The sequence below is a fragment of the Pseudophryne corroboree genome, chromosome 1 (assembly GCF_028390025.1).
Source record: "Pseudophryne corroboree isolate aPseCor3 chromosome 1, aPseCor3.hap2, whole genome shotgun sequence".
NCBI classification, from domain to species: Eukaryota; Metazoa; Chordata; class Amphibia; order Anura; family Myobatrachidae; genus Pseudophryne; species Pseudophryne corroboree.
In genome coordinates this window covers 170,290,350-170,315,548 of record NC_086444.1, presented here as the reverse complement: position 1 = coordinate 170,315,548, position 25,199 = coordinate 170,290,350, and the positions used below count along the sequence as shown (strand labels likewise).

General features: G+C 45.6%; 1 protein-coding gene and 1 non-coding gene across 2 annotated transcripts in view; both read left to right on the top strand.

Annotated features, from left to right (window-relative positions):
* Window positions 1-25,199, top strand: part of MCCC2 (methylcrotonyl-CoA carboxylase subunit 2) — a 137,853-nt gene that overhangs the window by 58,362 nt on the left and 54,292 nt on the right. The window contains exons 9-10 of the mRNA XM_063963884.1: window positions 9,789-9,888; window positions 15,900-15,995. Coding sequence (XP_063819954.1) covers window positions 9,789-9,888; window positions 15,900-15,995 — 196 coding nt within the window. The remainder of the gene's footprint in view (window positions 1-9,788; window positions 9,889-15,899; window positions 15,996-25,199) is intronic.
* Window positions 10,585-10,722, top strand: LOC134932763 (U11 spliceosomal RNA). The gene has a single exon (XR_010179474.1). It is a non-coding gene; the product is annotated as a U11 spliceosomal RNA (small nuclear RNA).

Sequence of the window (25,199 nt, the reverse complement as noted above, 5' to 3'; positions counted from 1 at the left end):
TGAGGTCTGGAGGAGGGTCATAGTGGGAGGAGCCAGTGCACACCAGTAGTCTAAAGCTTTCTTTTAGTTGTGCCCAGTCTCCTGCGGAGCCGCTATTCCCCATGGTCCTTACGGAGTCCCAGCATCCACTACGGACTACGAAAAATAGATTTACCGGTGAGTAAAATCTTATTATAAAAAGCGCTATATCTGGGTTTTTATTCCAGTGTCAGTTGGCGCTGGGTGTGTGCTGGCATTCTCTCTCTCTCTCTCTCTCTCTCTCTCTCTCTCTCTCTCTCCAAAGGGCCTTGTTGGGGAATTGTCCCCTTATAGATATATCCCTGTGTGTGTGGGGGTGTCGGTACGTGCGTGTCGGCATGTCTGAAGCGGAAGGCTTGTCCAAGGAGGAGGTGGAGCAGATGAGTGGTGTGTCTCCGTCGGCAACGCCGACTCATGATTGGATGGACATGTGGCATATGTTAAATGCAATTGTGACCTCATTACATAAGAGAATGGACAAAGCAGAGTCCAGGGAAAAAGCAGGGAGTCAATCCACGGATTGGACTGGGTCACAGGGCCCTTCTGGGTCTCAGAAACGTCCCCTATCCCAAATAGCAGATACTGGTACCGACACGGATTCTGACTCCAGTGTCGACTACGATGATGCAAATTACACCCAAGGGTGGCAAAAAGTATTCAGTATATGATTATTGCAATAAAAGATATTTTGCATATCACTGATGACTTCTCTGTCCCTGACATGAGGGTGCGCATGTATAAGGAAAAGAAACCTGAGGTAACCTTTCCCCATCCCATGAGCTTAACGAGTTATTTGAAAAGGCTTGGGAAACTCCAGATAATAAACTGCAGATTCCCAAAAGGGTTCTTATGGCGTATCCTTTCCCTGCACAGGACAGGGTACGTTGGGAATCCTCTCCCAGGGTGGACAAGGCTTTAACACGCCTGTCCAAGAAGGTGGCGCTACCGTCTCCGAACACGGCAGCCCTCAAGGATCCTGCTGATCGCAGACAGGAAACTACTTTAAAGTCTATTTATGCGCATACAGGTGCTTTGCTCAGACCGGCAATAGCATCGGCATGGGTGTGTAGTGCAGTTGCAGCGTGGACAGATACCTTGTCAGCTGACCTTGATACCCTGGACAGGGATACCATTTTATTGACCTTAGCCCACATTAAAGACGCAGTCTTATATATGAGGGACGCTCAAAGAGACGTTGGGCTGCTGGGTTCCAGAGCCAATGCCATGGCTGTTTCTGCGAGACGAGCTCTATGGACCCGCCAATGGACCGGTGATGCAGACTCAAAGAAGCATATGGAGGTTTTACCTTACAAGGGTGAAGTGTTGTTTGGGGATGGGCTTGCGGACCTGGTTTCCAAGGAGCAGAAGTCCTCCCCGGCTTCTACAAAATCCACCGCATGACGCTGGGGCTCCACTGAGGGAGTCCGCACCAGTGGGGGCACGTCTTTGACTTTTCAGCCAGATCGGGGTTCTTTCAGACGTGGATCCTTGGGCGATGGAAATTGTTTCCCAAGGCTGCAAGCTGGAATTCGAAGAGGTGCCCCCTCGCCGATTTTTCAAGTCGGCCTTGCCAACTTCACCCCCGGAGAGGGAAGTAGTGTTAGCTGCAATTCAAAATCTGTGTCAACAGCAAGTGATTGTCAAGGTTCCCCTGGTCCAACAGGGAAAAGGGTACTATTCAACCCTGTTCGTGGTCCCGAAGCCGGATGGTTCGGTCAGACCCATTTTAAATCTAAAATCCCTAAACCTGTACTTGAAAAAGTTCAAATTCAAGATGGAATCGCTCCGAGCTGTAATATCCAGCCTGGAAGGGAGGGATTTTATGGTGTCACTGGACATAAAGGATGCATACCTTCATGTCCCCATATATCCCCCTCATCAGGAGTACCTGAGATTCGCTATACAGGACTGTCATTACCAGTTTCAGACGTTGCCGTTTGGGCTTTCCACGGCCCCGAGGATTTTCACCAAGGTGATGGCGGAGATGATGGTGCTCCTGCGCAGGCAGGGAGTCACAATTATCCCATACTTGGACGATCTCCTGATAAAGGCTAGATCGAGAGATCAATTGCTGAAGAGCGTGTCGCTCTCCCTGAGAGTGCTGCAACAGCACGGTTGGATTCTTAATCTGCCAAAGTCACAATTGGTTCCAACGACTCGGCTATCATTCCTAGGCATGATTCTGGACACGGAACAAAAGAGGGGTTTTTCTCCCATAGGAAAATGCCCAGGACCTCCAGAACATGGTCAGAGACCTGCTAAAACCAAAAAGAGTGTCTGTTCATCAATGCACTCGAGTTCTGGGAAAAATGGTGGCAGCCTACGAGGCCATCCCCTTCGGCAGGTTCCATGCAAGGACATTTCAGTGGGACCTTCTGGACAAGTGGTCCGGGTCCCATCTACAAATACATCAGAAAATAACCCTGTCCCCCAGGGCCAGGGTTTCTCTCCTGTGGTGGCTGCAGAATGCTCACCTTCTAGAGGGTCGCAGGTTCGGCATTCAAGACTGGGTTCTGGAGACCACGGACGCGAGCCTCCGAGGATGGGGAGCAGTCACACAAGGAAGAAATTTCAGGGACTATGGTCAAGCCAGGATGCTTGTCTACACATCAACATACTGGAATTGAGGGCCATATACAACGGCCTACGACAAGCGGAGAATCTTCTTCGCGACCTACCGGTTCTGATTCAATCAGACAACGTCACAGCCGTGGCTCATGTAAACCGCCAAGGCGGGACAAGGAGCAGAGTGGCGATGGCGGAAGCCACCAGGATTCTTCGCTGGGCGGAAAATCACGTAAGCGCTCTGTCAGCTGTCTTCATTCCGGGAGTGGACAACTGGGAAGCAGACTTCCTCAGCAGACACGATCTCCATCCAGGAGAGTGGGGAATTCATCAAGAAGTTTTTGCAGAGATAACAAGTCTTTAGGGAATTCCTCAAATAGACATGATGGCATCACGCCTCAACAAGAAGCTTCGGAGGTATTGTGCCAGGTCAAGGGACCCTCAGGCAGTAACGGTGGACGCCCTGGTGACACCATGGGTGTTTCAGTCGGTCTATGTGTTCACTCCTCTTCCTCTCATCTCAAAAATATTGAGAATCATAAGACGAAAAAGAGTGCAGACAATACTCATTGTTCCAGAATGGCCTCGAAGGGCCTGGTACTCAGATCTTCAGGAAATGCTCACAGAAGATCCGTGGCCTCTTCCTCTCAGGGAGGACCTGTTACAGCAGGGGCCCTGCGTGTTCCAAGACTTACCGCGGTTACGTTTGACGGCATGGCGGTTGAACACCGAATCCTAGCTGGGAAAGGTATTCCGGAGGAAGTCATCCCTACTCTGAGAAAGGCTAGGAAGGAGGTGACGGCAAAACATTATCACCGTATCTGGAGGAAGTATGTATCTTGGTGTGAAGCCAAGAATGCTCCTACGGAAGATTTCCATCTGGGCCGTTTTCTCCACTTTCTACAGACAGGAGTGGATATGGGCCTGAAGTTAGGCTCCATTAAGGTACAGATTTCGGCCCTATCTATATTCTTCCAGAAGGAATTGGCTTCTCTCCCAGAAGTCCAGACGTTTGTAAAGGGAGTGCTGCACATCCAGCCCCCCTTTGTGCCCCCAGTGGCACCGTGGGACCTTAACGTGGTGTTAAGTTTCCTAAAATCTCACTGGTTTGAACCTCTTCAAACGGTTAAATTAAAATTTCTCACGTGGAAGGTGGTCATGTTATTGGCCTTGGCATCTGCAAGGCGGGTGTCCGAATTGGCGGCCTTGTCCCACAAGAGCCCCTATTTGATTTTCCATGTGGATAGAGCGGAGTTGAGGACTCTTCCTCAATTTTTGCCTAAGGTGGTTTCTTCATTTCATATGAACCAACCTATTGTGGTGCCTGTGGCTACGGGGAACTTGGAGGACTCCAAGTCCCTGGATGTAGTCAGGGCCTTAAAAATTTATGTAGCCAGGACGGCTAGGGTTAGGAAAACAGAGGCTCTGTTTGTCCTGTATGCAGCCAACAAAGTTGGCGCTCCTGCTTCTAAGCAGACTATTGCTCGCTGGATCTGTAACACGATTCAGCAGGCTCATTCTACGGTTGGATTGCCGTTACCAAATTCGGTAAAAGCCCATTCCACTAGGAAGGTGGGCTGTTCTTGGGCGGCTGCCCGAGGCGTCTCGGCATTACAGCTTTGCCGAGCAGCTACTTGGTCGGGTTCAAACACGTTTGCAAAATTCTACAAGTTTGATACCCTGGCTGATGAGGACCTTGCGTTTGAACAGTCGGTGCTGCAGAGTCATCCGCACTCTCCCGCCCGGTTTGGAGCTTTGGTATAAACCCCATGGTCCTTACGGAGTCCCCAGCATCCTCTAGGACGTAAGAGAAAATAAGATTTTAAACCTACCGGTAAATCTTTTTCTCCTAGTCCGTAGAGGATGCTGGGCGCCCGTCCCAGTGCGGACTAAATCTGCAAGACTTGCATATAGTTGTTGCTTACATAAGGGTTATGTTACAGTTGGAATTGGTCTTTGACTGATACTGTTTTTTGTTCATACTGTTAACTGGTTGCGTATTTTCCAGGTTATATGGTATGATTGGTGTGGGCTGGTATGAATCTTGCCCTTAGATTAACAAAATCCTTTCCTCATGTTGTCCATCTCCTCTGGGCACAGTTTCTCTAACTGAGGTCTGGAGGAGGGGCATAGAGGGAGGAGCCAGTGCACACCCATTCTAAAGTTCTTTATAGTGCCCATGTCTCCTACGGAGCCCATCTATACCCCATGGTCCTTACCGAGTCCCCAGCATCCTCTACGGACTAGGAGAAAAAGATTTACCGGTAGGTTTAAAATCTTATTTTAAAGCAATAATTAGAGACATTGCAGAAATAAGTGTAAGCAATGTAACTGCACCAGTAGCCCTGGAAGTGCACTGTTGTTATTAGTGAAATACTTTTACATGTTTATCACAAAGGTAAATGCGCGCATGGGCAGTGTACAGTATAGACTGCACCTGCTCACATTTACTGAACAAAGCTCAACTCCTGTCACTCCGTCACTGTATCTATGAGAAAGTAATCCTGACAAATAGAGTGGTGCGGTACAAAGACAAAAAACAGAAAAATGGTGGCAACATAATATCAAGAGACAAATTACACCATAAATGTTTATTAGTAAAGTGCATATTGTTTTGGCTTTTAATTACACTTTAGTGACTTGGGGGCTAATTCAGACCTGATCGCTGCTGTGCATGTTCGCACAGCAGCGATCAGGTCTGAACTGCGCATGCACCGCAGTGCACTGGCGCATGCCAGACAGCCAATGGCTGTTTTCGAGGCGGGATGGGTCGGGCAAGCGGCGTTTGCCCGCAGTTTAGGGGGCGCGGTCCGGGCAACGCAGGCTTGACGTAACACGCAGCTGCTGCGACTCGAGCAGCGACGAGTAGCTCCCTGGGAGCTACTCTTCCAGTACAAAAGCATCACTGCTGTGCGATGCTTTTGTACTTGTGCAACGGGCAGGGACTGACATGCGGGTCAGACTAGCCCTGTGCTGGGAGTCACCCCGCATGTCAGGGAAGCTGATCGTAGATGTGCTAAATTTAGCACATCTACAATCAATCTAAATCACCCCCATGGTGTCTCAAAGCTGAGAGTTTTCATTGAACACCCCTTTGGCTGTCATAGCCCAAAACTCAATTTAATGTTCTGCTCGATAAACATTTCAGAGGTATTTCTTCATATACTACATTTAGCCCTAAGTGATTATATCCTGCTGTGAATTGTTGTATAAAGTCTTTTCTCAGTATATAAATTGGGAGGTTCAATGTGGCAAACTAATACAAGCAGTAATTATGTTGTAGGACCACAGTCATCTGATACTGGGGCTGCGGGTTCATTATTTCTACTTTGGAATTTGTAGCTCAGCTGTCGTCACCAGGAGATGCAATTATTAATTTCCCCTGAGCAATCTGTTGTTTTGTTCACACCATATACCTCTGAATCATGCTGTCTGAGAAACAATTTGCTGTAGTAAAGTTGGTGTCTGGTATGGCCATATTTTATAAATTTACATTTAAAGCAAAGACATTAAAAATGTATTGTTTTACATAATCTGCAGCCCTCAGATTGGCAGATGTATTAAGCCTAGAGAAGTGATAAAGCAGTGATAGGTAGAAGGTGATAATGCACCAGCCAATCATTACAGTTTGAAAAATGACAGGAGCTGATTGGTTGGTGGGTTACCACCTTACACTTATCACTTCTTTATCACTTCTCCAGGCTTAATACATCTACCCCGTTATCTTCATACAAATCACCTCACTGAATCCTTGTAGGTTGACCAGAGACAAATAGGATAACCATGATGAACTTCAAGTATATATTTAACACTCACAAATGGATCCTCTTAGAAACCTGTACACTCTCCGTAGAGGATCCTCTCCAATTGGCTAATGAACATATTTGTTGAGATTATACAATTTTATGTGTAGAGCATATGAATATTTACAGTCCTGCAGTTTAAAAGATGATTCATAATCATAGACGTGAGTTTGCACATTTTTGTCACTTTTATCCCATTTTTATTTTAACATTATCACAGAAGGATCATAAAGAAGGTAATCTACTTTTTGTTCTGTCTGAGAGAGATATGCACTACTGTTATCCTGTATAGGTATTAGTGCATAGCAGAAGACATAAAGTTCCAGTGGAGAAATGTTGAGTATCTTCAGTATGGTACTGTTGGGGAGATGTATCAAGCCCTAGGCGTATCTATAATGGGTGCATACAGGCCCCTCGGTCCAGGGGGGCGACACTGCACCCATGTTTAATCACTTAACCTCTCTGTAGTGCCACGTCGGTGCTGCTGCAGTACAGATTTGTCTGCGGAAACATGGCAGGTGCCATGTTTTCGGAGACCTCCGCAGGGTCTACAGGACTGCAGAGCGGAGGGGCCCACACAGAGTCTGCACATGGACCACCCTCTTAAAACTCCCTGTATCAAGACTTCTAAAGACTGGACAAATGGAAAAGTAGTCCACTGCAACCAATGAGCTTCTATCTTTATAGAATGTACTTGATAAATTCTAGCTGGAAGCTGATGGGTTGCCATGGGCAACTTCTCTCCTTGTCCACTTATTTTTTTATTTAGAATGCTTGATATAAAGCCTTGTATGTGCGATGTGTGACAGTAAGTCCATTAAAAAATCCTAATGGCAAGGAAAGTATCAGAGTATGTAGGTTTGCAACATTTGTTGGTCTTTCTATAGTGTTCTGTCAGAGTCTACATTTGTCTTCTTCTTTTATGAGTTTTAAAGTGATCTTTTATATTTAATGCTTTTATGTTTTCCATACTTTTTTTTCACAACTATTGAGCTGTTAACTGCACTTTCAAGATTGCAAACAGTTATCTATAGAGAGTTTAAAAATACTGTGCAAATATTTCTTTATAATATGCTATTTAATAAACATTGCATTGTTTGCCAATATTTGATGTGTCCATGTTAATTGTTCATTGACACTTTATGCATTTATAATAATGTACATTCTATAGGTAATTCTGCATTAGTAGTAAATGTATTACTGCTCATTTGCAAATTAAATATAAAATCTTTGACAATCACAAATGATTTGTTACCGAATTGGATTTCTTTAGACAGATTCCCTGTTTTATTATAAACCTCTTCATCTTCACATGGGCGTCTGTAGAATTTCAGATGGATATGCAACTCACATAGCCAATCAGTGCACCGAGAAACACTTTATAGATCCCCAGGAAAAAAGCATTAAGACAAGTAGCTGAGCTGAATAACAAGAAAAATAATCAGTGGCATAAACAGTTTTGTCTGAAAAAGTTCTGAAAACAATAAAGGCCTGATGCAGAGGTGGAAGGGGCCACTGTTGCATCTTTTGGCAGTCACCCACCTGTGACTATATGCAAATGCCGCTACAAACACCCTTCCCTAGTGTACATTGATGTGTATGAGTGTCACACAGAAAAAAAGAGAAAAATGTAGGTGCACACTCTAATCAGAACAATTATAATAAACTCTGCAATTTAGCATAGAGTAACACTGAGGGTTTTAGCATAATTTGTGGCCAAAATTATGGGCCCACGTACCACGGCTAGGTGATCTCATCAGGTGGGTCCCTAACATTCCTAAGGTTTTAGTCCAGAGCACGGTACCCCCAGGGCCACACAACCTGGGGGTCAAGGAATGAGATGCACACTTTGAGTGTCTGTAGATGCTGTAATGCCACCTGGTGTGTCCTTAGAAGCCACATCATTGGAACTTGCACTAGCCCTATGACAGCTGCTGATTTTCCGTCTGTGTATGTTCCAATGTGAATGATTGAGCGTCCATGGCACATCCATGGGATTCCCAGTCAATGCCCAGCATTTTTGTAAGACGTTCCTGATACCGTCCGTCTCAATCGCATCAGCGCCTTTTTGTATACACACTGTGTAACATATGGCCTGTAGATGGTTTTAGGAATTTTTGCGCACATGCTCAGTAGCAAATAATCCCTCAACTCTGTGAGCATCTTCAGTACACGTGACTTTAAATAAGGCCCTATATTTTTCATTAAAGACTGCATACATATATTTATATTGTTACTCATCTGATGTTAGGGTGTGTACACACGGTGAGATTTTTTTCTTTCGATTTTGACTATATAGTCAAAATTGCAAGAAAAGTTAGTGCAAATCGCAAGGTGTTATGCCACTTGCGATCCCGATGCGCGGTCCCGCCAGGCCGGTATCGCAAGAAAAGATAGACTGTGCAGGCAAGTCAATCCTTGCTAGATCGGTGTACTATCTAGTTCATCTCACATGTCAATTAAAGCTCACATAAGCCAAAATCTCACATAAGCCAAAATCGTAAGCACACATAGTCCATATCTCAAGAAAAGTTAGTCATAATCGGTGGTGCTAAGCTCTGGGGAGTTCAGGGGAAATCGCAAAGTGAAAATCGGGCATAGCAAGGATCTCACCGTGTGTACACACCATTAGTCTACTAACACAATATTTTTATTAAATATAACACACAATTACTATTTTGTTTTCAAGTAAAGTATTCAAAATGCTCCAAAAACATTTGCTACAGCTACAACACAATGGAAATTGGACCGAGCGCTTATATGTGCAAATGTGTAGTGTTCAGAAACAAGTAAGAATTTATATGATGTAAAAAAATATAAAAATATATAAAAATAAAAATAAATTAAAATGGAAATAAAAATAAAAATTAAAAATAAAAAAGACGAACGGAGCAGCGGCTAACAGTGCGGCTAAGAGGAGGAGATCGTGAGTTACAGCACTTGAATGCTGTTAGAGACACCAAAAGCCTCCAGCCGCATCTGCATAGGGTAAGTCAGGGAAAGATTCCAGTATAAAAGAACAGACTGTACCCTTTCATAAAAGTGTCCACAAGCTCCACAATTCTTTCAAAAAGGAGCTGTAAACATTGCACTCCTCCCCTTTCCCCTTTCCCATTCCCTATTATTATTTTTTATTTTTATTTTTATTTCCATTTTAATTTATTTTTATTTTTATATATTTTTATATTTTTTTACATCATATAAATTCTTACTTGTTTCTGAACACTACACATTTGCACATATAAGCGCTCGGTCCAATTTCCATACACGTCAAACAACAACTTGAGCAGCTTTTTTCCACAAGCGCAGCAAACTACATTCATTATTCAGCTACAACACAATGTTTATGTTTAAGTGATCAGAAATAAAAGTTTTTGAATTTAATATTTTTGTTTAACCCAGAAAGTCTGGTGTCACCGATCACTTTGCGTTAGATGACAACCACGCCCTGCACCTGGCACGCAAATCAGTGAGAAGCTTGAACTATAAAAAGACGCTAAATGTAAGTTGTAGCAGTCCTACCATATAAATGAATTTGTTGTTTTTACCTTTGTTCCGTAAAGGTAATGTACAGTCGTTTTTTTGGTCTTCAGTGATTTATATTTTGCAAATGTTTTGCATTATTGGAGCTATTAACCTGATTTCTCCTTCATCCACTAGGGGCCACTGGAGCGTAGTTACAATGGGGAAATAGTAGGCAGTAATTGGGAGCTGGCACTTTAAAATTCTCACACTGTGGCTAGCTCCTCCCCTACTATCTCCCCTCCAAGCCAGTCTTAGTTTAGTGCCCGAGGTGAGCTGGTTCACTTGGGTTTAGCTGAAGAATTTTTTCTTTTTTCTTTATTATTTTATTTTTCTTACTTACACACACAGACTGGAAGCTCTGCCACTGCCAGTCTGCACCGCGGAAGCTGCCGGCGGGGTCCCATCGCAGCTGCGTGCGGCTCGGGATAGGCCCCGGCTGAGGGAGACACTGAGCTCTCCTGAGTTGGCGGACACCGCTGCGTGCGGCGCGTGTCGGGTCGCTCAACCAGCAGAAGATTCCGGCAGCAAGGCAGCGGTGAGTTTCAAAAATGGCCGGACACCACTGCTTGCGGCGTGTGTCGGGGCCGATCGGTCGAGCATCCGCTGAGTGCGGCTCCTGACGACACTACATCAGGACAACGGTGAGTACAATCTCCCCCTCTCCAGACTGATGTATGTTTTTACTTGATTTAATGTATGGCACATCTGGGTCTCCTAGTTTGGGGACATGGTGCGGAATCGATATCAAGAGATTTCGGAAGCATAATTTTTGCTATCAGGACTGCTTGTGAGTGACTCTCCGAGCGTCCTAAAAGGCGCACTTACTGATTACTTGGCGCCATTATGTGGGGGGCGGAGCTTCAGCCCGCTCTGTAAGCGGGCTCAGCGCTCTTCACTACCCGGCTGCAGCATACAGGCAGCCGGGTGATATACAAATACATTCTCCCCGCGGGTAATACAAGGGGCGGAGCTAACTCCCGCTCTGTTCGGCGGGCTCAGACTCCCCGCTCCCCGGCCGCAGCATACAGGCGGCCGGGGGATACATTTACATTCTCCGTTTCCCGGCCGCAGCATTCAGGCGGCCGGGGGATACAGGGGCGCTTTCCGCTGTCTATGCAGCGGATTCGAATTTGGCGCCGAACCAGGGGGGCGGAGCTAACTCCCGCTCTGTACGGCGGGCTCTCTCCGCTCCCCGGCCGCTGCAGCATGACACGCCGCTCCACAGTCCCCCGCTCCCTGTGCCGCTGAAAGCTTATTTCCTCTCCTGGCTGTGCAGGGAGGATTCTGTGCATAGTACAAGGTATGAGGGGGGGGTGATGGCTTATAACAGCGGGCTCCCAGCTCGGTTACTGTCTCTAGGCAACAGATCCTGTCTCTGGGGTTTTTAGTTTTTGTATGCATTGTGCTGCTGAAATATAGCTACAGTCCTCTCCCCAACATTTTATACATGTAGATCAGGGAACCTGCTCTATTACAGGAACTGGACATAGACAGTATTTATCTACCCTATTAGTTTCACATACACAGTATTTCTCTACCCGGTTGGGTTCACTGTGGTGTGTGTGTGTGTGTGTGTGTGTGTATATATATATATATATATATATATATATATATATATATATAGAGATATATATAGATATATATATATATATAGATATATATATATATATATATAGATATGTTTGTATATATATTTAAGTGTGTGTGGGTATGTGTATATATATGCATACAATACCATATATAGGGGATAGAACAAACACTTCCGCAATGTTTTCTAATAACAAAATACCCGACCTTGCCACATAACATTTCCCCCCATCTTTTCTCGCAGGCTGGTCACCATTTTGGAAAGCCAGCGCAACCTCCGAGAAACATCTGGTGCACCTAAATTAGCGGTACACTACATACAGGGCGGGGTGTTGCCTTCCCTTTATTATTCCTTGGTGTCACTAGTTACTAATGCTATTAGTAATTTGGGGAATGTGTTTAAGGCATCAGACAAATAACGCTGTGGCTCAGTACGCTAGTAGCGGGTATCTGAACATCCAAAAAAAAAAAAACTTTAAGGGGAGATCCTATAGCCTAGGGCTAAGACTCCTGTCCCACAGCGCAGCGTTACTGGTTCAGGTCTCCGCTGCTCCAGAAAGTTTATTTGAATCGTGTCGGTCACACATTATAGTGCAGACCTTGCATAGGGCTGTGTTTGTTTAACCCACCTTTTCTCCTTTCGTTTGTCTCACCTGGGATAGTCAAAGAATTCCCTCTTAGGTGTGAAGTATGCGGTGGAGCCATTTGCTTAGCCCTCCACGCCCCTGCAGGACACTCCTGTTTGAACAGCTCAGATTATATAGGTAATGTCGCTGTTAACCATAGACCTGGTACGTCATTTCACCTCTCCAGGTTTCTAAAGGAACCTTGTTAACCTTCCATGTTACAATACTAATGATGTCTGTTTTCTGTGGAGTCTGAACCAGTGTCTCAGAATATCCAGGTGCATTATACAGCAGTTCGGCTGATACTGCAGGTAAAGGAGACGGACACGTCAAGTCCATCAGGGTTCGATGACGAAATGACAGCGACTGGTCCAGTTTCGGATGAGCTGGGCAGGCTCCGGTAGGCGGCCGTCAGACACCCGAATACACAATTTCAGGTATCAAACAATGTTTGTTTTCCTATCCTTTCCCCGCAGACGCCAGGAAAGGGTATTAGAACCTCTCCAGGGTATACCCCTCGATGTATCGCCGGTCCAACAAGCTGCCGTTTTCCTGAGGCAACCTGGCTCAGGGATCCATCGAAGACACATATACGGCAGCGGGGTTCTACCTGGTCCGGAGCAGGTAGGTTGTGGAACAATTGTCCTCTAGGTTATAGGATGTTTCGCATCAGGATCAATTGATACTTTGGTACAGGTCAGAATCACGATTCTGCTTTATGTTCTTTGGAGGTCTCCACGTCTGCAGACTCGGAACCTGCATTTTCGCTTGGGCTGTCTTAACCCGACGACCTCTGGGGCTGCGACAGTGACAGGTGAACATGAAATCCTACGGGGCAGATCGTTCAGGGGAAGGAACTTTCTGCAGGATTTCTTGAACCATTGGAGGTAAGTCCACTTTGATTTCTCCTACTACTGCCCAAGCTCCAAGACAGACCTTTATCGGTCTTTCCTTTAGATTTTTCCGTGCCCTTTCAAGCTTTCGACTCCACACGGGCGATATCTCCGTAGCCAGGGGATCTCGTGGTTAAAAGGCTGAAGCAGAGGTTCAACATCCTCGGTCCAGTCTGATTTTCGGTCATCCTATACACCCACTACAGGGGGACAAGGCTTGGGCGGTTACAGACTAGATTTTGGGGTACAACCGTCTCAGGAGTCCCTCGGCATGGATCAGCCGATTTACGATGACAAGAGAGTCATACTGCAGGCGGCGCTCCATATGCTTCTAATCGCAAAGGGTGTTGTTCCCTGTTTTTCACAGATCATTTGAATCGGGACAGTTCTCAAGCCTTTGTTTTCTTTTCACGTTCCGAAGCAAGTTGGCTCGGCCAGGCCTATTCTGGCCTTAGAATCCTTTCAGTCTGTGATCGCTAGTTTGAAAAAAAAAAAGGGAGTTTTACGTGTCCCTTGTCTTCAGAGATGCCTGTTTACTGATTTGCGCTGGGTTTTCCTTATCAGGCTTTTCTCAGATTCGCATTATAGGATTCTTATTTTCACTGTCAGTCCTTTCCTTTTGATCTCTCTTCCGCTCCCACAGGGATCAGGAAGATCACAGAATAACTCTTTTTCAAGGGCAGGAGGTGACGTTGGTTCCCTAATGGGACAATCTACTGTTACTATCCCACTCTGTACATTAGGGGCTTCTGAATATCCGGAGGATCCAGGAGCTTCTGGTTCGACACAGATCCAATTTATGCTCCTCATAGACGTTTTCTCAACAGGGTCCGTCGGAGGATTTTTCCTTCCTCGGTACCAGGTACTCTATTTCTTCAGTCAAGCTGCGACGCAATGAGTGGTCGCCTACATTCCCCTCTGAGCGGGGGACAACAATCTTCTTTTCAGGTCAAGCTACCAGGTCAGACTCCCGGGTGAGGGAACATTCCCCGGAGTTTTGTCAGCTGGTCCGCTGTGGGCGGAGATTTCGGATCGACCTCAGGGCGTTCTGACTGACTCTTTAACCTTTTCCTACTCTCGGACGTGAGCTCTGGCGGCAATAGCTGAGGTTCCCCTTAGGGTTCCTGGGAGTTTCGGGTTATTCTATCCTGCCTCCTTTTCTATTTCTACCTCACGTCGATAACACAGGAGGGGAATATGCGTGCTAGTCCTCTCCGTGGCTCTGGTTGGGCCGCGCATATCTTGAAGATACAGCTACACCTGTTGTCAGTAGAGGAGCCTTGGCTCCTACCTCGACTGGACTGTCTACTTCAACAGGGTCCTTTTTCTTTGTTCATCTTACACTGAGTTCGTTTAAACGTGTGACTGTTCACGAGACCTCAGAAGGGAGAAGTTCCCTAGTTCGGTTATGCCTACTGGGCCCCAATTTCAGAAGTCTGTTACCTCTTCTCGCTTTTGCCACTTTTGGAAAACTTTAAGGGACATAATAAGGATAAAAAGGGGTTTTCCCCTTCTTTCAGTTACCATTCAGCCGTCATCTTGGGTTTCTCTGGGAGGTTTTGCTTGGCTGCGCTTCAAACCACATTGACCTGAATTTTGGGTCTCTTGCTTTTTCGGTTTTCTTCCAAAAGAGATTTGCCTGGCGGCCGTAAGTTCGGGCTCTCTTTCAGGGAGTACTCTATTGGCAACTCCCCCGGCTGAGCTTCGGCCTCAGCGGTCGTTCCTTCCAGAGGGGATGTACGTTTTTCATATAAATCTGACACTAGTGTCTTTCAGTCCTCTTTGAATGTTGTCAGGGCTCGCCGACTATCTCTACAGAGGTCTTAGGCTATTCGACTAAGTGTTTTTCCTCTTTGTTCTGTACGATGCTCCCGTACTAAATAGCCGGAGTCCCAGCATATGCTGGGCTGTTGGATTCATCTGACCATCAGACAGTCTTCTTGGCGGTTGCTCGGGAGCCTCCGTTTTCCTTTTCAGCGCACTATACGCGCGTTGTGGGACCTTCGTGGGCAGCTGCCCGTGGGGTCTCCATGAATACTTTGTCGGGCGGCTACTTGGTCGGACCGACATTCGTTTTGTCAAATTCTACAAGTTCGCACTTTTGCGGCCTCTGCATCACAGTTTGGCCGAGTGGTTTTACAGGGCTCTCAGCGCTTTCCCATCCGTTTTGGGAGCTCTGGGACGTCCCCATTGTAACTACGCTCCAGTGGCCCCTAGTGGATGAAGGAGAAATCAGGATTTTGGTACTTACCGATAAATCCCTTTCTCCGATTCCACAGGGGCCACTGGACGCCCGCCCAGCGCTGTTCCTCCTTGTTTTTTGCTTAACGCTGTGCAGCTCACCATATGACTGCTTGTTGAGTTCAGGCTAGCCTGGTTTTTTGTCAGGTTCTGTTCCAGGTTTGGTTTAGGTTATCCTGGTTTACAGGGCGTCATTAACCTCCTCTACCTTACGGTTTGTTTATTCCAGCTCTCCTCGGGCACAGTTTTACGTAGACTGGCTTGGAGGGGAGATAGTAGGGGAGGAGCTAGCCACAGTGTGAGAATTTTAAAGTGCCAGCTCCCAATTACTGCCTACTATTTCCCCATTGTAACTACGCTCCAGTGGCCCCTGTGGAATCGGAGAAAGGGATTTATCGGTAAGTACCAAAATCCTGATTTTTGTAGTACAAAGTTGCAAATGGAACATGACATGTTGGTACAGTATTATATCAATGTGTAACCTTTTTTTGGGAACGAAAAGTGCATTTATTCTGGCATGTTTCTTAAGGAACACTTGCTGTGCACTTTTTAACGATATTAAAGATGTGCTAGAACTAGTGAATATTGCTTGTTTATTGTACTGCTCACTTTATTTTATCTTGTTAAAAAAAAAATTGTAGGTAACTATAGAAACTCCAGAAGATCCACTTTTTCCAGCAGATGAACTTTATGGAGTTGTTGGTGACAATTTAAAAAAGAATTTTGATGTCCGAGAGGTAGGAACATTTCTAATAACTGGTCAATAAATGTAATCTTTGTACAATTTATTCCATTGAATATATGATAGCACAATATTTCTTTTGCATAAAATATAATATATACAATGCACCTAATTACAATATTTGGATATGCTGAAGAATATAATTGTAGATAAAGTTTTACATGCGGCTTACAGTTGTGTCCTAATTCACCTATCCCTTTATGCGCCATATGGCGAGATTCCCACGCTACGGTCTTTTTCCTCATCTTTTCCACTTTTTCCTGCTACTTATTTCTTCATTGTGCTAGTTTTTCTTTAGTTTTTCCTCTTAGTTGACAAATAGTGTACTAGATACTTTGGATACATTTTTTTGTTGTTGTTGCAGAGAAATTGGTAGAAAGTTATAGATTAAGTATATTACTGACTGCCAAGGTCACTCATATCGAACCTGTCCTTTGCTTGTTTACCCTGGGTTGTGTTTTTTTTCCCCTCAACTTTGCTACTTTTTCCTTCATTATGCTACTTTTTCTTTCATTATGCTGCTTTTTCCTCAGTTGTACATATTCGTTTCGCTTCCTGTGTACTAGGTACTTAGGCTTAGTGTTCTGGCGTGGCTAAGTAGCAATGTCCATGGTGGGATATAGGGGGCTTTTTGACATGATTTAAGGATAGATGTTTTTCTTATCTCTTGTATATGACTTGTAAGTCCGTGAGTGGGAAGAGGGCGATTGTGGGGGTCCCATAAGTGGAGGGGGATGACAATGGGGCTGTTAGTGCTGGTTGGGGGGAGAAGTGAGGCTTCAGTGGTGTCTAGCAGGCAGCCAGTGAGAGCTGGGAGGGAGGGGACGGGGCCTCTCTGCATCTTTCTTATGAGTCCATCTGTATGCACAATAGCAGCATTATATAATGTTTCTCATACGTCCTAGAGGATGCTGGGGTCCACTTCAATACCATGGGGTATAGATGGTTCCGCAGGAGCCATGGGCACTTTAAGACTTTTCAAGGGTGTGAACTGGCTCCTCCCTCTATGCCCTTCCTCCAGACTTCAGTTTAGAAAATATGCCCAGGCAGACTGGATGCACTCCAGGGGAGCACTACTGAGTTTCTCTGAAAAGACTTATGTTAGGTTTTTTATTTTCAGGGAGGACTGCTGGCAACAGTCTCCCTGCTTCGTGGGACTTAGGGGGCAGAAGTAGGAACCAACTTCCTGAATAGTTTCATGGCTCTGCTTCTGGCTGACAGGACACCATTAGCTCCTGAAGGGTACTGAACGCTAGCTGCGGCTATGTGCTCACTCCCACAGCCCGCCGTCACCCCCCTTACAGAGCCAGAAGTCAGAAGACAGGTGAGTGTAAGAAGAAAAGGATCTTCAGTCATCGTGACGGCTAAAAGGTACCGTGCAGCGGGTGGGAACGCTGCGCGCCATGCTACCCGTCACACACAGGCACTGCGGGGGGGGGGGGGGGGGGGAGGGGCAGCATGAAACCTAGTAAAACTGGCAGATAAGGGGCATAAGTTGCTGAGGCACAGTCCTACCCCCGCCAGTATAAATATTAGTAGCAAAAAGTCTGAGGAGAAACGCACCATTACGGGGGCGGGGCTTCCTCCTCAGTCAGCCAGCACACTGCTCAGCGCCATTTTCTCTCCTTCCAGGCTGCAGAGAAGAACGCTGGTCCTCCTCCACTGCTGAACCAAGTATCAGGGTGCAAAACAGGGGGGGGGGCACAGTGAAATTTGGTGCTATACATTGTGTAATTATCATTATAAAAGCGCTGCAGGTCTGTGGGCATTTTGTGTTTCACAGACATTTTATTGCTGGCGCTGGGTTGTGAACTGGCAAATCCTATCTGTGTCCTTCTGACAGATTTTACTGTGTGTCTGTTCCCTATAAGTCCCGGAGTGTCTGTGGTGTGTTGTGCACGTGTGTGACATGTCTGAGGCAGGGAGCTCTTCCCCTGAGGGAGCTATTTTAGGGACACAGAGTTGTAATGTGGTGGCGCTGCCGGCACACCATGAGCCTGAATGGGTGAAAGAATTACGTGATAGTGTAAATCATATCAGTAAGAGATTAGATAAGTCTGAGTCTCATGCAGAAAACTGGAGAAAATCAGTGGAAGATGTAATTTTTAGTGGTTCTGCTTTTTTATCCGCAGGCGACCCCTCTGGGTCACATAAAAGACCATTTGCACAAATAGTACAAACTGATACCGACACGGACTCTGATTCCTGTGTCGACACTAGTGATTCCAGGGAAAATAGATCCCAAATTGGCAAAAAGCATTTAATACATGATTGTTGCTATAAGGGAGGTTTTGGAAGTTATGGAAGCCCCCCCTGTACCTCAGGAGAAGGCTTATTTTTATAAAGAAAATAAAATGAATGTAACTTTCCCTCCTTCTCACGAGCTAAATACTCTTTGAGGGAATTTGGGATAACCCTGAAAAGAAATTTCAGATTCCCAAAAGGATTCAGGTTGCTAATCCTTTCCCAGCAAAGGACAGGAAAAGGTGGGAGTCACCTCCAGTTTTAGACAGTGCCCTGTCACAGTTAACAAAAAAGGTGATTCTCCCTGCACCTGGGATGGCTTCACTAAAGGAGGCGGCAGACCGCAAGTTGGAGACTACGTTAAAATCTATTTATGTGGCGAATGGTACACTGCTCTGGCCCACCATTGCTTACGCGTGGGTTAGTAGGGCTATCGAAAAATGGTCAGATAACTTGTCATCTGAAATTGACACGATAGATAGAGACGAGATTCTCCTAAAGTTAGGTCATATCAAAGATGCTGCTGCATACATGCTTAAAGCCATGAAGGATATTGGGCTTTTAGGTTCAAAAGCCGCTACCATGGCAGTCTCGGCTCGGAGGGCGTTGTGGATTCGCCAGTGGAATGCGGACGCAGATTCCAAAAGAAATATGGAGGCTCTCCCGTATAAAGGTGAGGCCTTGTTTGGAGATGGGCTGTATGCACTGGTCTCTGCGGCTACCGCAGGTAAATCGATATTCTTGCCTCATGCTCCTGCACCGGCGAAAAAGACACATCACTCTCAGATGCAGTCCTTTCGGCCCAACAAATTCAAAAAGGCCAAAGGTTCCCCCTTCTTTGCAGGTAGAGGGAGAGGACGAGGAAAAAAGTCTGCAGCGTCTCCCGGATCGCAGGAGCAGAAGTCCACCCCTGCTTCTGCCAAATCTGCAGCATGACACTGGGGCTCCCTTGCGGGAGTCCGCTCGGGTGGGAGCACGTCTGAAACTTTTCAGTCAGATCCGGGCTCAATCTGGCCTGGACCCATGGATACAAACTGGAGTTTCAAGACGTCCCTCCATGCCGATTTTTCAAATTGACCTTACCAGCTTCTCTTCCAGACAGAGAAGTAGTAAAGGCTGCAATTCAGAAATTATGTCAGGATCAAGTCATTGTCCTGGTACCCTTGTCACAGCAGGGAGGAGGTTTTTATTCAAGCCTCTTCGTAGTTCCAAAGCCGGACTGCTCGGTCAGACCAATTCTAAACCTGAAATCTCTGAATCTCTACCTGAAAAGGTTCAAGTTCAAGATGGAATCTCTGAGGGCAGTGATTTCCAGTCTGGAGGAAGGAGGTGTCAGTAGACATAAAAGATGCCTACTTACATGTTCCCATTTGTCCTCCACATCAGGCTTATCTGAGGTTCGCAATACAGGATTGCCATTACCAGTTTCAGATGTTGCCGTTCGGACTCTCCACGGCACCGAGGGTGTTCACCAAGGTGATGGCAGAGATGATGGTCCTCCTTCGACAACAAGGAGTCAATATAATTCCTTACCTGGACGATCTCCTGATAAAAGCGAGATCCAAGGAACGGTTGGTGCAGAATATTGCACTCTCCCTGTCAGTGCTTCAACAACACGGTTGGATTTTGCATTTTCCAAAGTCGCAGTTGGAACCGACGACAAGATTGTCCTTTCTGGGGATGATACTGCACACAGAAGTTCAGAGGGTATTTCTTCCAGTAGAAAAAGCTCTGGAGATCCAGAAAATGGTCAAACAAGTTTTGAAACTGACGAGAGTGTCGATACATCAATGCATTCGGTTGTTGGGAAAGATGGTAGCGGCCTATGAGGCCATACAGTTGGGCAGATTCCATGCCAGAGTATTCCAGTGGGATCTGTATGACAAGTGGTCCGGATCCCACCTACACATGCATCAGAGGATAATCCTGTCCTCCAAAGCCAAGATTTAGCTCCTGTGGTGGCTGCGCCGTTCTCACCTATTAGAGGGACGCAGGTTCGGGATACAGGACTGGGTCCTAGTAACCACGGATGCAAGTCTCCGAGGCTGGGAAGCAGTCACACTAGGAAAGAGTTTCCAAGGAAAATGGTCAAGTCAGGAATCCTGTCTTCACATAAACGCTCTGGAATTGAGAGCCATTTACAACGGCCTTCTACAAGCGGTGCATCTTCTACAAGATCAGCCAGTGCAGATCCAGTCGGACAATGTGACAGCAGTCGCGTACATAAACCGTCAAGGCGGAACGAAAAGCAGAGCGGCAATGGCAGAGGTGACAAAGATCCTCCTCTGGGCAGAAAGACATGCAAGAGCTTTGTCGGCAATTTTCATTCCGGGAGTGGACAACTGGGAAGCAGACTTCCTCAGCAGACACGATCTCCATCCAGGAGAGTGGGGCCACCACCAAGAAGTCTTCGCAGAGGTGACAAGTCTTTGGGGAGTTCCTCCAAGTAGACATGATGGCATCTCGTCTCAACAAGAAGCTTCAGAGATATTTTTCCAGGTCGAGAGACCCTCAAGCAGTAGCAGTGGATGCACTGGTGACCCAGTGGATGTTTCGGTCGGTATATGGCTTCCCTCCTCTTCCACTAATACCAAAAGTTCTCAAAATAATAACAACAACAAGGGTTCGAGCAATCCTCATTGCCCCAGACTGGCCATGGAGGGCTTGGTATCCAGATCTTCAGGAGTTGCTCATGGAAGATCCTAGGCCTCTTCCTCCTCGAGAGGACCTGCTCCTGCAGGGGCCGTGCGTGTATTAAGGCTTACCGCGGCTATGTTTGATGGCATGGCTGTTGAGCGATGGATCCTAGCCCGAAAAAGGATTCCCAAGGAAGTCTTTCCCACTCTTGTTCAGGCCAGGAAAGGAGTAACGTCTAAACATTACCACCGTATTTGGAGAAAATATGTGTCTTGGTGTGAATCCAAGAAGGCTCCTACGGAAGAGTTTCAGTTGGGACATTTTCTCCATTTTCTGCAGGCAGGTGTGGATGCGGGCCTAAGATTGGGTTCAATCAAGGTTCAGATTTCGGCCTTGTCAGTTTTCTTTCAAAAACAATTTGCCTCCCTTCCAGAGGTTCAGACCTTCGTGAAAGGGGTGCTGCCTCCGGTGGCACCTTGGGACCTTAATGTGGTGTTGCAGTTCCTTCAATCAGATTGGTTTGAACCTCTGCAGGAGATAGAATTGAAGTTTCTCACTTGGAAAGTGGTAATGCTCTGCGCCTTGGCATCCGCAAGGCGGGTGTCTGAGTTGGGGGCCTTGTCTCACAAGAGTCCTTACCTGATCTTCCATGAAGATAGGGCGGAGTTGAGAACTCGCCAACAATTTCTTCCGAAGGTGGTTTCGTCTTTCCATATAAACCAGCCTATTGTGGTGCCCGTGGCTACTGACACTTTCTCTGCGTCAAAGTCTCTGGATGTGGTTAGAGCTTTCAAAATTTATGTCGCAAGAACAGCTAGGATACGGAAAACTGAGGCTCTGTTTATCCTGTATGCTCCCAACAAGATTGGGTGTCCTGCTTCTAAGCAGACCATTGCGCGCTGGATCAGAGGGACGATTCAGCACGCTCATTCCACGGCAGGATTGCCGATACTGAAGTCGGTAAATGCCCATTCCACTAGAAAGGTGGGCTCATCCTGGGCGGCTGTCCGGGGGTCTCGGCGTTACAACTTTGCCGAGGAGCTACTTGGTCAGGGGCAAACACGTTTGCAAAGTTTTACAAGTTGGACACCTTTGCCGATGAGGACCTCAAGTTTGGTCAATCGGTGCTGCAGGGTCATCTGCACTCTCCCGCCCGTACTGGAGCTTTGGTATAGCCCCATGGTACTGAAGTGGACCCCAGCATCCTCTAGGACGTATGAAAAAACAGGATTTTAATACCTACCGGTAAATCCTTTTCTCCTAGTCCGTAGAGGATGCTGGGCACCTGACCCAGTGTGTACTTTTCCTGCAGTTGTTAGTTTTGTAGTTACACAAGTGTTGTGTTGCGGTTATTTCAACATGTTGCTGCAAAAATGTTCATGCCCGTTGGCATGTGTTGTGTTGAATGCCATGTTGTGCGGCATGGTTGAGGTGTGAGCTGGTATGAATCTCACCATTAATTTAAAAGTAAAGCCTTTCCTCGAAATGTCCATCTCCCTGAGCACAGTTCCTATACTGAGGTCTGGAGGAGGGGCATAGAGGGAGGAGCCAGTTCACACCCTTGAAAAAGTCTTAAAGTGCCCATGGCTCCTGCGGAACCGTCTATACCCCATGGTACTGAAGTGGACCCCAGCATCCCCTACGGACTAGGAGAAAACTATTTACTGGTAGGTATTAAAATCCCTTTTTTTGTTTAATTGGGTTGCCCATCCTGGGAAATCCTCACTTTGTTACTGTCAGTGAGGTCTGTAAAAGATTTGTACAATGAACAAAATTACTATGCTGAAGTCAGTGGTTCATCATTTCTGAAAAATTATTTTGCCTTGGCCATAGCAGCAGGTTCTTTTTCTGTAAGGTTAAGCTTGTTGACATGAGGTGGTTATATAAACGTACTATCAGTCTTTGGATTGCATGCCTGTCTTACAGGAAACCACTATCTAGTTCTAATTCATAGGTGAGATCATGCAGGAGATTGATCCATTACATGTTTGTGTTCTCCCGGTGAGGTTAGATTAGCTCCTGTCAACAACATTGTCGTTTATGAAGTGTTGATGAACCTATGTCTGTCTTCAACCTTACTAATTGTGTAATGATCTCAGGCGACGGAGGAGAGGGCACTGCCCAGTCCTATCCCATAGGACTATAGCTTGCTTCCATTCAGCCCTGTGAGGACTGGGGGGATTGCTTCCTCCTGCACTTCCAGCTTGCAGTACAATATGGCTGTCAGCTTTAGGTTACAAGTAGTTTCCTGTGATTAAAAACCTTACTTCCCCTTTACAGTCATGTATAAAACATACACAATATAAATATAAGGTCTCTCTCTTACGTGTGCTGTCTAGCTGTTGCATCTTTATTCCTCCATCTATGAGAATCTGAAGTTTACACATCTGTCTAGTTTTCACTTCTGTTAGCTCACTTCTCACTGTACTGTATGTGAGATTATTACTGTACTACTGACCGATTATATTGCATTATAATAATGTCATTCACTAGTGTTTAAGAACGTGATCAGCCATGCAGTCATTTTATACATTATGTAGTGTAGTGTAGACTGTGAAAACTATTTAAACTCTTACCTACAGTAAGTGAGAAAATGTCACTGCTTAATGCAGTGGTTCCCAAACTTTTTTGAATCACGGCGCCCTAGAGTATCAGAATTTTTATCACGGCACCCCTAGTCCAAAAGTTTCTAATTGGGAAATTTATAAAAAATATGAAATTAAGTAAATTATGTTTATATGTCATACTTAGGTTCAGTTATGTGGTGAGGGACAAGATTTGTTCTGTTTGTACACATATTTTATGACTGGCAGCCACAAGTACTAGTTTTTCCTATTACATGGATAATAAATATTTTGAATTGGTTCTGGACCACCAATCCGAGGCACCCCTGCAAGTGTCCCGCGGCAACCCAGGGTGCCACGGCACACAGTTTGGGAACCACTGGCTTAATGCAATACGACATGGCAAGGCTTATTTGAAAATGATTAAAGTAAAGCTGAAAAAAACTCTAACGTCCTTTAGTGTTACTATGCAGCACTGCGTGAACGCTCTGCAGGCACATTTATACCTCATACCAGGTTCTGTCCCCACATTCCTGCTACTGGCTGCACAAACTTATTATCGGATCTCCGCTGTCTGCCCCCTGGTGGATCACTTTTGAACAGAGGAAACAGTCATACGCTTCGATTTTCTATTAGGTTATTGTATGTATGGCCTGCGGGGGAATATTTCTATTAATGCCACAGAGCTGTTCATTTTATTTCTCAGCACTTGCCGACGCTGATAATTACAGTCTTTCAGATGAGGGAGGGATCAGTCGCTGTGTATTCACAGTTGACATGACTTCTAAGTCATTCCTGTGTACAGTGAAGACATCAGTGTTCAAGTATATGAGTGGGATCAATTACCCGGGGTGTTTTGGACCATGTTTCCACATTCTGGAGTACACTGAAATATATATCCATGTCATTTAAAAATGGTCCCATTCTTGTTCACCTTACGGTATTTCCACCTTCCTCCTTATTTAGTTGTTTATCAGTGCTCCTCACAGTGACTGAGGGAGGAGACGGTTGCTGAATATGTATTTGCTTATGATCCCATTATTTGGTTAAAAACAAAATATCCATAATGAAACAGTGGTTATTTGATGTTCTGAAGTGTGTAATTTACTAACTAATCAATTGGTCACTCCGACACTTCTTGAAAATTGCTCATTACCACTCACAGTAATGGCAAAAACATAAAACGTATCCAAAAACGTTCTAATATGATTATCTTCTATGTGGTGCTGCAAGAAAAACATAAATCTGTCTTTATAGAAAACCTCATATCCTCATATCTCTGAATGAGTTATAATTCTAAGGTGGATATTCAATTGTTTGAAAAGTCAGTTGGCTGTCTGTTTTTCTTTCTTTCTAATAGACAGGAAAAAACAGACACCCAACCGACTTTTCAAACAATTGAATTCCCCCCTAAGAATGAAACCTGGGAACCCAGGCTCAGCTAATTGTTATACAATCTATTGGATTATCTGAAGCCATTGTTTTAGCAGTGCAATCTAATAATTCAGCGTATTTTAATGTGTGGTCTCTGCATTCTAATGAGGATGTGAAGTTTCCATGGCTGCCTGCCGCCATTATTTGGATCTTCCATGCAAAGCCTTATTAAGACCCCATGTGCTCTAGACAAGATACGTTTCCCCTCCTTCATCTGTTTTGATTGTCCCTGTCAAACTATTTTCCTTGCATCTTGCTAATGTGTTGTATAGTACTACCTAGGTATTGTTGTTCTTTTATTTCATTTCTCTTACGTCCTA